Source organism: Malurus melanocephalus, unplaced genomic scaffold (genome assembly GCF_030028575.1).
Source record: "Malurus melanocephalus ecotype Western Australia unplaced genomic scaffold, MMel_1.1 scaffold_9, whole genome shotgun sequence".
NCBI classification, from domain to species: Eukaryota; Metazoa; Chordata; class Aves; order Passeriformes; family Maluridae; genus Malurus; species Malurus melanocephalus.
The window spans coordinates 2,807,903-2,821,701 of NW_026623241.1; the positions used below are offsets into that span (position 1 = coordinate 2,807,903).

Genomic DNA, 13,799 nt, shown 5'->3' on the forward strand with positions numbered 1-13,799 from the left:
TGAGGTTAGACAAAAGCCAAAAATAAGATMATTTAAACTCTGAAATAGATGCTTGGAGAAGCTGTGAAATCACTACCCACAGGAACTGCACAGGTTTTTCTGATTCTGCCTTCAGGCAAGGAGGACAGACTGGGTGACTGACTGCTCAAAGACCTTTCTTGCCCCCTTTCTGTGATTTCTATGACTCTGCCCTATCTCTAGCTCTCTGAAGGATGGGAATGAAATGTGACATATCTGCAACCTCACATATAATGACAAGCAAAAATGACAAGTAATACGTGTATAAGGGCAAGAGATAGAAAGCTACACAAAGGAATACACTAACTGATACAATCAATCTCACCAAATATTGCAACATAACCCACACTTTCCTCACCATCAATACCTCTAGCATTTAAAAAAATTGGATAATCCAATACAGGTCTCAATTGAGTATCAGTGCAGTCATATATATACACCTTAAGTAAACAATATATAAATGAAGAAAGGTCAGCCTTTTAAAHGGAATTTAAAATGTGTTCGAGGTTAGTGAAATTCAGGAAAACAATGTTTTAATTAATTTACTTTTCCTATCCATAACAAAATAAACTTAAAAAGCAGMGGATGTGGCAAATATACTTCTTCAATCCTTTTGGTTTCTACTTCACTTGAAAGGACTTATCGAAGAATAAATAAAGGGAATACCTGTGACAGAGTTTGAGATTTTAATGCTTTAACACAACATTGCAACCACTTCATGTTATCTAACACAATGCAACTTCCCCCTAGTGTAAGCAACACCTGAGACCTTATTGCTGTCTCACCCATTTATTATTCTATCAGTGATAAAAACTGATGGTTTCAGTTTAACTGCCTTACTTTAGTCATATGTTTCATGTATCTCACTATTATTATTTCCAGACTGATTCTCCAACATGAACAGGTCAGCATTCAAGAATCAAGAGGAACAAAAGGATTCTACTAATCCCCCACAGCCACATCCCTTTTCCTAAATGAGAACAATACAGATTACATATACTCCACATCTGTAATATAAATGTACCTAAAGACCTGACACAGACTCCAGTTAACTTTGTTAAACATCAAATAAGAAATGCCTCTGTCATAAAGATTTTAAACTATGAGAATAACCGCATTAAAAAAATTGCTTTGAATAAGTTACTACCAAACTTGATCACATAAAAAAGGAAACTATAATCTTTATTTTCAATTAAAATTAGGGTTGTGTGTTTTAAAGTACATTTCATCCAGGCATTTTAAAAATTGGTTATTCTTTCCATGCTGAAACTTTTTATTCTTTTCATTATAAAATAAGAACATGCTTCATGTTCAAACTACAGCATGAAATAAGTTACAGCTAGAACATTTGCAACTTATCTTTTTGTCTTTTAGAGCTATTTAAGAATATGTTCTTATTAAAACTTCTCATTGTATTACTTAAAACAAAAATTATTTAGCGTTAAAACTGAACTATTCTTTTTAATATCTTAGAGCTACTAATTAATGCTCATGATAGTTAGAGAATGGAAGAAGGTACTATTATCCTAGTCTTATCCAGAGGTAAAACTGAGATAAAAAAGCTTAGCCACTTGCCCAGTGTCACATCATGTGTCACAGAGGCCTGAAATCAGACCATGATTCTGTACATCAGGCATAGCATTTAATTTTGTAAGTCTTTGTAGGACTGAGGCATCTGTCTCAAAGGAACTGTCTAACCATTTCTCTGGGATATTCTGTTACATCAAAAAAATGCTAACTCTGCTCCCCAGAAGCATGACTAAATATTTRCCTTTAAAAYATTTTAAAACATGGAGATAGAGAAAAATAAAAATCAGTCAGTAGATACTTAATCTATCATCCTATCTAAATCAATTACCTAACAAGCTGTCAAGCCCAGATTTACAGTGACAAAAGAAAAAATTAACTTGTCTTGAACATTTTTAAGAGTGCAGCATCTTTGCTCAATCACTCCTATGACAGAGAATGATAAAAGTACAAACATAAAATAGTGTTGGCACTGTTATTTTCAAGGGCTTTCWCTGTCTCTTGTGTTTCAATTCCAAACTCTTCACTTGTACTTCTAGTGCAGTTAAAACAAACATAAGACATACCTTGATTGTACTAGTGTGTGCACCAGGATATTCTTTCTCCTCCAGTGTTGACCAACGTTGTATAAATTTGGACACCAGAGGATCATCATAGTCAACTATCTGAAATCCTGAGACATTAGCTCCTCCAAACTGAATTTTTGACAGATCTCCATCAGTAAATCCCTGAGCACAAAAAAATATGTCTGTTATTCAAATAGTTTTGGCAGTTGTCTCAATAGTGTATACAAAGAAAGCATTACCATATGACCTCTACTGCAGAACTGTGAGCCAACATTTTCCTCAGACTGGATCCAACTTAAATCCTGGGCTGCCAAGTTTAAATCATCAGCTGCATCAGCAGCAATGCTTCCTGCTGCCATAGGACAAACACTTTTATAGAGAGCAAAGGCTGAGTAAACCTGTCCTTGCCCTCCCGACTTCCTAAACATCCTGTTAATTTTAGGGGACCACTTAAAGTGAGAAAGAGAACACTGACACGAGGAAGAGGCAAGTAAGTTTTAGCCAGGAATACTTAAAACCACAGTTGTATCCTCTTTTTGTTAGGAACTCTGAAGCACGTGGAAGAACTTACCATCTCCACTGCCTCCTCCCTCTGACATAAAGAACTACTTACCATTCTTACAAACAGCTCTTGTGTTTTGTTCTCTGTGATTTAATAACCACACAAAAGCATTTACACGAAATACTTATTTCAGACACTTCAGTATAAATGGAAGTACACAAAAAGAAGCAGCAACTTCAAGACCACATTATCATACGTTGCTAGAATTACTAYACTAGAGCTCTTTAATTATTGCATATTAATGATCCTAATGTGCTGCTGCCTGCCAATACTGACACTTCTACAGGGTTCATGTAAAGAGAGTTGAACAGCAACACTCATTGTATACTCAAACCTCTTCTCCATCAATTAGCATTTTTTATTCTTAAATAAATCAATTTCTTGACTGATGATCAGATTGGAAGAGAATATTATTACARTCCAAGAAAAAGAAAGCAGGTGGGTTCTGTGAAGATTTGATATGATTCAAGTACTAGATAAATTTTCTTTCTGACAGAGAAAAACACATTTTTGAAATCAATACCATAAACACTTTACATATGATATCAAACAGCTTTAAAACACAAGATTCAGTAGGTTTTAGATCTTATGGACTTAGTATTACAAATTTAAAGCAATGTGAAAATAGCAACCAGCTAASATAAAGAAATCCACTGGGCACATTTTCTAAAATTTCCCTTAAGACTCAAAATACTGTTTATCCAACATTTGCAATGCAAACCACAAACGTCTAACAGTTAGATAATTTTTTACATTTTGTCAGACTTTAATGCTTGTTTTATGAATATCAGCACCTTAACCTCTTTATCCAAAAAGTAACTATTAAGATATAAGAATGAAACCCTAGTGCTCAGCTTTTAAAGAGGCCTTTAAAGCGTAAGGTTTCTTCCCACCATGGCACCCACATGACTCTTCAGAGCACTGCCAGCATGGAGGGGGAAGTGTTTCCTTCAAAGGCTGGGAGGAGACAGGGGTTATGCCTCAAGTGCCAGAGACACACCATGGTGCTTCTGTCTCCTCAGGCTCCTCAAAGGACTATGGAAGACAGTGCAAATTARGGCACTCTGGGCCCTGCTGGAATTCATATCAAACACTATTGCAGTTCCAGAATAAAGGATGAAAAAAATGATTTGGTGACACTCACACCATACAACCCCCAAAATTCTCTTCTTAAACATGGTAACTGAGATACTAGCTGRCAGAATTCGCTTTGTCTATTATAAAAAACCAACTGGATTAGCTTCCCTAATGTCAGTAAAATGATCSTTCACCTTTAGACACAATTTAAAAAAAATTACCTTGACAGGATTTTTTCTGAACTTTGCCCTCAGGAACACTAATAGCCCTACTGTCTGATCACCTATGTTCAAGAAAACATGAATTCAAACTGACTACCCAGCCAATCTGAGAGATGAAATGTGTAAATCCGAGACTCACTAGTMTAGCAGAATGAGAAATAAGAACCGTGATTTTTAAGTAGGTTAAAAGTTGTGAGAGAGAAATTGCTGAATGAATGTATCAGCCTATGATGCAGAAAGTTATTTTTCTAATTTCCATATCCTCTTCTGCTGAAGTACATAGAAAAAGAGAAGTTCTATTGAAGGTGCTGAGCAACCTTTACTCCCATTGATGGGAACATCTTAGGAGGCATTTAAGCCCTGATAAGAGTCAKCAAATATAACAAATACAATCTCAACACATGCATTCATTTAGCAAATATAAAGACATCTAGCTTTTTTTCTGTTTTCTAAAATGTATTTAAAACCAAATACTAGTTGATGTGCTTCCATAAAYAGTAAAATGAGCAATACAGGTATTTTAAATACTAAGAATGCTTACCAGATTTGCAATGATATAGTGGTATCCTTTAACATGTTTACCAATTGTGATAACCTACAAAAAAGCAGAAATAACCCCATAATGAAGAATGTTCACCTGGTACATGGACAAAGCTTGAAAGGTACAAAATGCAGTATGACGTAGAAGATAGTTAAGAGCTTTATGTACAATACTGAATTTATTCAATGCTTTATCCTTTATTTTACCTAATGCACTACTGAACATACTCTTTGCTTGTAGAAATTAGCAACGTTGAAGTCCAAATCCCAAGAGGGAAAGTCCCCACAGACAGAGGAGCCAAATGCTAATTASTAGGCTGTGTACTAAAGGCACAATCCAGCCAGGAGAGAGAGAGAGCAGGCATCATGCATTAGAAAYGCTGTGCCTCACAGACTCCTGCTTGGATTCTGCACACTGACATTAATGAAAAAAATGTGCATTATGAGGAAGCTTTGTAAAGTTCAAATTGTTTATTGCCCTAAGTCTTCCTCATAACCTCCCTCAAAGCCAGCCGGTCATTTCTCAACAGTTTCTGCTGGCAGACATGTAGCATGGATTCATCTCCCAGATAAGCCTAATTAAGGCTATGGCTGCATGGGGAAGTTTGCATTTTGAAGCTAAGCACTTCTCCAGAGGAAGAATGTGGGAGATAAGAGAAGTCTAGAGGTTTATACTCTCTTTCRAACAATGAGAACAACTTAAATGAAGAGAAGATGACTCATTCAYTTCCTCATTTAACATGTAACATATAACTAAAATATTCAGACTAGGTATCCTGAAATTTGTACCAGGGTACTAGTGAACAACATTCCACATACTTGATTTAGTGAAGTTACAGAAATAGAATTTGAAAGCAGTTTTAACACTGAATTTACATTACTAACGTTCGAGACAGACAGGGGTCACATTACACAGGCCAGAGAAGTAATGGAATTGCTCCTCCTCTGAGGTTAATATATATGTTACATGAACCTAAATATGCTAAAACCATTACTTGGATCAGACTACTAAAAAGTACTTATTAAGAGGTTTAAGAACTATGTTCAGATGTATTTCTTATGTAGCTGCTGTTTTCAAAGAAATATCCGTTAGACCAAATAGAATCAGTTAGCTCTTCTGTATGAAATATTTCTTCATCACTGGGATCTGAGAAGACAACCAGTAGATGCAAGCCTTTGGATCAATGCTTGGTAACACTGCTCTAGCAGCTACTGGGTACTATTTCATTAACCCAGCTTGCAAAAACTTGCCACTTATCCATATGAACACTAAGGATTCTGCTTAGTTCAAACTGAGAAAATCCAGCAGTAGTTCCAAAAGTCATGATGAAGGAGCTGCACACAGAAAAGCCATTCAGCAGTTTAGAGGACATTCTCTAGCAGGGACAGATAAATAGTGGCAGTAACTACACAGCTGCCCAAAGGTTGTCATCAGGGTGAAATGAGATTCTGCTAAGGAAGCTGCCTGAGAACAGACAGAAGCTCCTCAAAGAAGAGGAATATAAACTAGTCTGAGGAGAGCTACGGAACTGAAATATTTTTCAACTTACATGAATCATTGAAATCTGGAAGAGAAACTATAGCATGAGACAAAAAACAAATACGATGAAGCAACTTTGCAAACACGTTTTGTGGCTATGCAAAGACCCAAGTGCTAAAAAGCGTAACTGGGTGCACCTGAGGCTGTCACCTCAGCTTAAAGAAATTGCAGGATAAATCAAAGCACTAAAATAAAAATATTTTTCTACAATAGAAAGCAAGGAAGATAGTGAAGAAATTGTTGCTTTCAGTATTGAGAATGCAAGTAATACCTAGGTATTCAAGGAAAATCTTTTTAACGGGAAGCCGGTTGAATTTCTCACAGTAAAACTACACAGAAAAGAAAAGGAATACTGATTTGATGCGTACTTCAGGCACACTTATGAAATGAAGGACATTTCTGAGGGTTTTTTTCCAGGTAGGAATTAAAATAATTTAAAAAAAATCAATCTGGTAGCAAAGAAAGACCTAAAGCACACTGCTATTAGAAAGAAGTCAGAAGAAAAGAAAATCAGAAGACACTCAAAGAATACTCACAGGCAAAGAAATCTACTGTTCAGCAATTAATTTTAAGAGATTAAGAAAATTAATAGAGAATCAGTTAGTTAGACTTTGTTTTAGGCTAGTTGAGTAATTCAAAGTGGGTTTACCTTTAAATGTAAGGAAGGGAAGTTACTGAGTGTAAGACTAATGGACTTACAAAACAGACTAAAGTCCAGAAAAAATGGGGCTATCTTGTGAAGAGAATTCCAAGCCTAAATCCATATGGAACAGCTGAGAACAGTTTAAAAGCACGTATTCCAGGGCATAGGARTAAACTGCTTTGAGAACAAGTAACTAGAATTATATTATCTGACCTGTGAGGCTGATTCGGTTATCTAGAATTCTTCAGTGACTTACAAATCAAAACAGCAGAAACAAAAGCTTAGCCATCTGTATGCTTAAGGAGTAGCACAAGTCTGTGGGGATAAGCTGAGAAACTCTAAGCATCTAAAAAAGGCAGAATCTATCAAAGTGCAATTAGGGCAAGAAAAATATCCCAGAATTGCAATCAAAATAAGATTGCAGAAAAATAAGAAGCAGACAAAGATAAAAATAAGTCTATTATGAAACAAAGACTGTAAAAATGAGTGGTAACTGAAGGGTAAAGAGAATTCATGACTTTAAAAAGTGGTTAAAAGGTGAAACTGAAGAAAATTATAGTCAGCCAAACTTTCATTTCAGAGTTTATAACGGATATTACATACTTATTAATAAAAGAATGTATAGGAAAGTAAGAGAAATGGTCTTGTCAAGATCGAAATATGTCAAAGAAGTATGTTTCCTTTCTCTAGCCTGATAATCAGGAAAAAGCAGATGCAACRGATCTTGACTCTAATAAGGTGTTTGTTCTGTAGGACATCATTAGAAACTCACAAGAGACATGGACAAGATAAAAAGTCACTGCAAAGTAAGTAAAGAACAGTTTGAAAAACCACACAGAACCACAGTAAKTACTGCTTGTGTCAAACATTGCTCTACATTGTAGAGCATTGCTCTACATTTCTTGACACTGGTAAGTCAGAAAATGTGATTTTGAAAAACTGCAGATCATAGGGAAATCACATTCTCAGAGATCAAATGCTCTTGAGAACWGGATCAAATTCAAATTTATCTTGAAAATTAGAGGAACAGTTTGTGGATATGAATTCCAAATAAAACACACAAACACAATGTACTCCTTTAAGGACAATGCTTGTCGTCTGAGCCTCTTCMACACGTAATGACCTTCAAAACAAAGACCAAAATAACAAGCCCTTCAAAAAACCTTCCAACAAACACATCTATACTCTGATGATACATCCCTACTGATTCTGCACAGTCTCACATGATGAAGCTCAAGCCAACAGGGAACGATCCTTCCAATTTTCCATTGTGCTCTGCATGCATGAAAAGAAGTTGCAAGATCCAGAGCCAGTAAGACCTTTCTAGACACTAGGACTGAAATAGTGGATTTCAAAGTAATGCAGTTATTTGAATCAGAGCCCCGTGATAATGTTGCTAAAAAGAAAATTWAAAAAAATAATAATTTTGGCAAATAACTTGCATGGGTGGAGAGAAGACAGATTTTGCTGTTCTTTTTAAAGCTCAGGAGGCCTTAGCTATGAAAACAGCATCCAATTTTGGTTAACACACTTTAAGAGTGACACAAAATGAACAAGAGACAACCAAGGAAAGTACAATTGATGAAGAGCTTCAAAATGTGAATTTCAAAGGGCATTAAAGGAGAAAGAGAAGCTGTGATACAGTCTTTCCAAGACATAAATGGTTCTCAGAAAGAGCATTAGAGGGAGAAAATACCTTCCAGGTGTAAAAAGAACTAATCCTTAGACATAAATACTAATAACAGACTACATATAATACTGTATCAACTATGTATAATACAGTATACTACTTAGATTGTGAAATAGTCTGAACAAGGTATTTTGTAAATTATTGTTTTTATTTTAAATAACCAGGATAGAAAACTATACAGGATCATCCAGACAGAATTATCTTGCCTTTGAGCAAAGGTAGGGATTACAGGATTTGTACGTTCACTTTCTGCCTAGTATATATGTGATCCTCAATACAAACCTGTCACTGCCAAATGATTCATAATAATCAAAAAAATATCACCAAGACAAATGAGCTCATTACATTTACTTTTAGAATACTTCTAACTGCTGACACGGAAGAATGGAGAATAGCAAACCTGATCAACAATGTCGTTGACTTTATCGCGTTCACAGTCCAAAATCACTCGCCTTTCCTTTTTTACCTCCAGATCTTGAAACAGCGAACGGTAAGTTTCATCTTTTCTCTCATTGTTAATATTTCCTACATTGATAGCAGTCACTTGCCATTTCTTTTCAGCAGCAGAATCCAGCACAGCTTGTAATGTTGATAAGCCTAGTGAAGCACAGGGGAAAATAGAAGATATGACTGACAAAGCTTCAGGAATTAACACGGTCCTACAATGTGACTTGTGAGATAACTTATTTAAGATCTCCTGTAACTTGTTTGACCTGTCACACCTAGGCAGAAGTCAGAAACTAAGATATTTGTGGGCCTAATCCATTATTATTGCATGAAATTTATATTTACATCACTGCAAGGCGTCAAGGCAAAGCTTTGCAAGGATAACCTTTTTCAGAATTGGATTTTGCTGGTATCACTGATCCACTGCTGGAATTCCACATGGTGGGAAAGAGATCTTCTAGGAAGATCCAATGACAGCAAGAGGATCAGCTTATTAATAAATGCTATTGAACAGCTTTAGTTCCCAATGCTTGAGCAGTACTGTATGTAAAGCCAGACCCTGCTGAAGTCTATGACAGAATTCCAATGTTCTGCAGTGATGGTAATGCATTTATTATTTCTGTTGCCTACAGGCATATCCCTGATTATGAAAGATGTGCTGAGATATATTTTTCCATATAGACAGATAAGCAGGCTCAACCCTAACGCCTATAAGCAGTGTAGAGAAGTTTGCCTCCATCTTATACTTTTGGCATGTTCCTGATAGGAAGCTGGAATGYTTGTACAGATGCAATTGCCTACAATATACTGTAAAACCAGTGAAGATTTTACTTGACAGATTTTACTTTTCAAGGATTAAATAATGTAGTACAGAAACATGAAAATGACTGCTGGAAATTAATTCCTTCTATACAAAAAGTACAATTTTAATGATTTGCAGCAGTACAAGAATGAGACTTATCATGTTTCACTTCCTACCAGAGAGTTCTACATGATTCTAGAAAGTACTTCTAAGGCTACCAGACACTATAAAAGGAAAAAAAATTAAGACTTTCTTAGGATCAAATTGACATTTTTGCACATTCTTCTTTCCCAAAACCACCAAACATCAGAAATAATTTCTTTGAGACAAATTCTCACTTGATATGTAAAGGGAGCTTCAGATATAATTCTCATGAGAAATAATTGTGGTTATGCCCACAAACATAGAAGGAAAACACTAAGAATCAATTTGTCTCACAGTTTGYAAGTATAATATTAAATTAAGACTGGACAGTGTTTAGCAATTCAGCTTCATCAGTGAAAATAGTAATGACAAGTTACAGCACTATACAAGACTGGTCATCAACAAAGGTAGAAAATGGCAGGCTTCCAAATGCATAAAATTGAATCTCATATAATTCAGATTTTCCAAGTCTCTTCCAGTCAAGAAAGACTGATACTAAATTTTGTATGTCATGTAATGAATATTTATTTTTAAATCACAGACAACTATAGCCTACCRGCACATATAAACTATTTCAAATGCTAAAGAGAAATTTGGAGAACTTGTGTTAAAAGGGAAAGATAAGTAATGAAAGCAAACTAAGAGACACAYATTTTTTAATATCTTAAAAAATTAAAAATTACCAAAGTATGTTTATACCTCCAAATACTGTTTGAAATTATAAAACTAAAAAAAAAGAAAAATCAGCCAAACTGTAAAGTGTTTAACCTGAATCATTGCTCCAARTCTCATTTAGCAGATTTCAGGTTCTCCAACCTGTCTATATTTTCTCTGAGYTAAACTATCACAATTAGGCACAAATTAATAAGGACTATTAATGGTAATACTATTCATTGCAAAGGGTTTCTATATTTTATTCTTCGGATCTATTTTTCCTAGGGTTTCTCTTTCCTTGGGATGCTCTCTGCAGAGATGTCAAATGGCTGCCTGGATTGCTTACTTTTTTTTGGGTGGCAGCTTAGTTTATTCTGATAACACATTGCAAAATAACAAAAAAAAACAAACCCAAAAAAACCAACAAAAACTATAAACCAAGCAAAAACCAATGAAACAGAAAGCATTCACAGCAATACTTCAGTAAAAGTGAAATTATYTGGAGAGTAGTAACAAAAGTGGAAGACTTTGAAGACAAGAAAACTCCAGCAACTTCAGTTGCTTGTTTTTAAGTTGCAGGAACATTTCTCCTTGTCAGCCTCAWGTGCCTGAACCTCTTTTGGTTATCATGACACAAATTCTTCATTCAGTGAGCTCTGAAAAGGCAAACTGAACAGAGGCTGAATAACTTAGCAATTCTTTTACAGACAGAATCTTACAATAATGTTACTACTTTTTAAAAAACTCACTGTTAATAATGGCAGCACAGCGGAGGTAAGGATGGTGAAGGACACTAATCCCCATTACATGAGAATAACTACTTTATTAAAAAGGTAATAGCTTTGGCACGCATATACTGAATGGCCTCACTCCTTACAGTCAGGAAATTGCCCTGTGCTTCAGCCAGTCAGTCCCTAACCACAGAGGTGCTCTAAGACTAGCAATAAATGATTCTTTAGGAATAAGTCATCAAACTAATTCCTATTAGCCTTCATAATTTCTGCGAAGAGTAAGTCTCTCTTGCCTTTTTTATCTTTCTCTTGAAGGTGGAAACATCTTCAATTATATATCATTCCTTAAATATACCTCACTAATTCAACAGTTAGGCAAAAATGCTTAAAGGATCTGTGGCCTTGTGCACTCAGTGTTTGATGTCAATGCTGCTGGCTACAAACTGCTCAACTGTGCAGATTGACCTCATGCAATCTGTGGGGAGCACTGAGGAGCAACGATTTACCCCACATAAGGATAGGAGCTTCATGCCTTGGAGCTTGTTATCACTGGGGTGCCTTGCCACAATTAAAACAAACAGATAAGAAAAAAATGAAGAACCAAAGGGTGACYGGAAAGAATAATCTCATGCTGTTATTCCTGGCCAGATCCAGACAGTGCATCTCACAAGAACTAGGTGTTTTTCAGTATCTCCTAAATATAAATCACATGCAGGTCACATTCTGCCCACTGCTAGATGACTGACAGAGTACTGGCTAAGAAAGTAGCTTTACATCTGTCCTTTCTAAAAAGACAGTGAATGTTTCTGACTCTAATGTGAATTTGAAAAGGAACTGCCAGAGAAATGAACTTAGCATGTATTGTTCCATGTGACATTACCTTTGGAGGCTACACAGGATTAGCTCTTCTAACTTTAGTGCTTATGACAATGATAAAGAACTCTCTTGAGGAGATCCCTTCAGCCTTTGAACATCATGTATAAAATGGCATAATAATGTAAGAAATTTAATGTCACCCCATTACTCAACAAACCATGGAGTGGTGTAACCATGCTTTATACCTATTAGCAGTTTATAATTTAAAATGCACTTAATAAATAACTCTGACCAATGAACATACAAGCAAGCAACAAAATAGCATTTAAACATTTTTAAAGGGAACAGRAGCAGGTAAAAATAGAAGAAAGTTAGCCAAGAATTACTAGGTGAGGAGGACCTGAAAATGGAATGATAATAATGGAATTCCAGAAGAAGCAGTCAAAAAAGCCTACCCTTTCTGGACAAATCTGCTTCTTCTCAGAAAGCTAACTGATATACCACAATCTGCCAGTGTTTTTTTCAAGTTCATAAACTGTTATATTATTACTACTACAGTCATAAAAGGGCATAGGACTTGAGAAGGCTATATGGTGGAGTTAATTGATCCTAAGCAATGGGCTTGGGTTTATCAACATCAACAATAAAACCTAAACTCAACAGAAGAGAGGAACTTGATACCAAAACCGGTCTCCAAAGAAGTAGGGACTGACTGCATCCAAGACTGTTGCATGCTTGGTGCCCAACCACTGCTTTTGGATGTGTGGAGTGAATCTGTGGTGCCAGATAGCCCATTATGCTTTGATTTTTTTTTTCTCCTTGGATGTTTCTTTAACAAAAGAATTTTACATACAAACTGTATTAGAGCAACTAACCTCACTTTGCTTAACAGTTGCAATTCTATTATGCATACCATAATAATTTCATTCTCATTTAAACATTTTTGTTTCTGTCCCAAAAGCTCATTTCTAAATTCAAGAAACACTTGATTCAATTACACTTACACTTGTTGGAGGTAAATATTTCTTTAGTTATTTACTTATCTAATACGAATTCCAGATTTCAGTGAGATACATTTGACAATCAGGGTGCAGATAAAAAGTACCACACCTTACCTCTGTCACTGTCATACAAATATGCAAACTTGGTCCACTGATAGTATTCAATCAAGCTAAGAAGAGCTCCCTTGAGGTCAGGTCTCATCTGAATGACAAAGGGATGTGTTCCATCTGTTGGGAAGCTGGGAGTAATGAAGGAGACATGAAGAGTCCCACAGAATGATGTTATAGTATTTACAGACTTCTTGTCATAGAATCCAAAAATAGCAAAGACTCCTCTTGAAAACTGGGAGCAGACTAGGAAGAAGAGAGACAGACAATTAGGGGAAGAATTTAAAAAAAAAAAGTATTGAAAACTCTTTAATGTATATATTTATGAGAAATGTATGTCTGAAAAGTGTCTGATCACATAAATATCAGGCAAAAATAAATAGTCTGCTATGAAAATAATTTTTATCATTATTAAATAGTAATAGAAAACTTACATTAGAAAAAACAACAAAAAGAAAATATCATATATGTGGTTCACACTCCCAGACAACTTCAGAAATAAAACTCGCCAACTTAAATTATTTTTATGTTGTAAAGAATAGTGATGCAGACATCAGTGGCAATTGCAATTCAAAAAATGAGACATTATGACCACACACAGCATTATGGAAATAGGTAATGTTTTGTAATGTTAAAAATAAWCTGGCTTTGAGGTCAAGACTCGCTGAGCTTTTTGCAAAATACTTTAAATAACTTTCCATTTGTGGAAAAT

General features: G+C 35.5%; 1 protein-coding gene across 7 annotated transcripts in view; it reads right to left on the reverse strand.

The window, feature by feature from the left end:
- GRIA2 (glutamate ionotropic receptor AMPA type subunit 2) overlaps positions 1–13,799 on the reverse strand; it is an 84,709-nt gene that overhangs the window by 32,711 nt on the left and 38,199 nt on the right. For all 7 annotated transcript variants that reach the window (XM_057375799.1, XM_057375807.1, XM_057375790.1 and 4 more), the window contains exons 3-6: positions 13,094–13,333; positions 8,785–8,981; positions 4,513–4,566; positions 2,112–2,273 (exon numbers count right to left, since the gene is read on the reverse strand). In XM_057375799.1, coding sequence (XP_057231782.1) covers positions 2,112–2,273; positions 4,513–4,566; positions 8,785–8,981; positions 13,094–13,333 — 653 coding nt within the window. The remainder of the gene's footprint in view (positions 1–2,111; positions 2,274–4,512; positions 4,567–8,784; positions 8,982–13,093; positions 13,334–13,799) is intronic.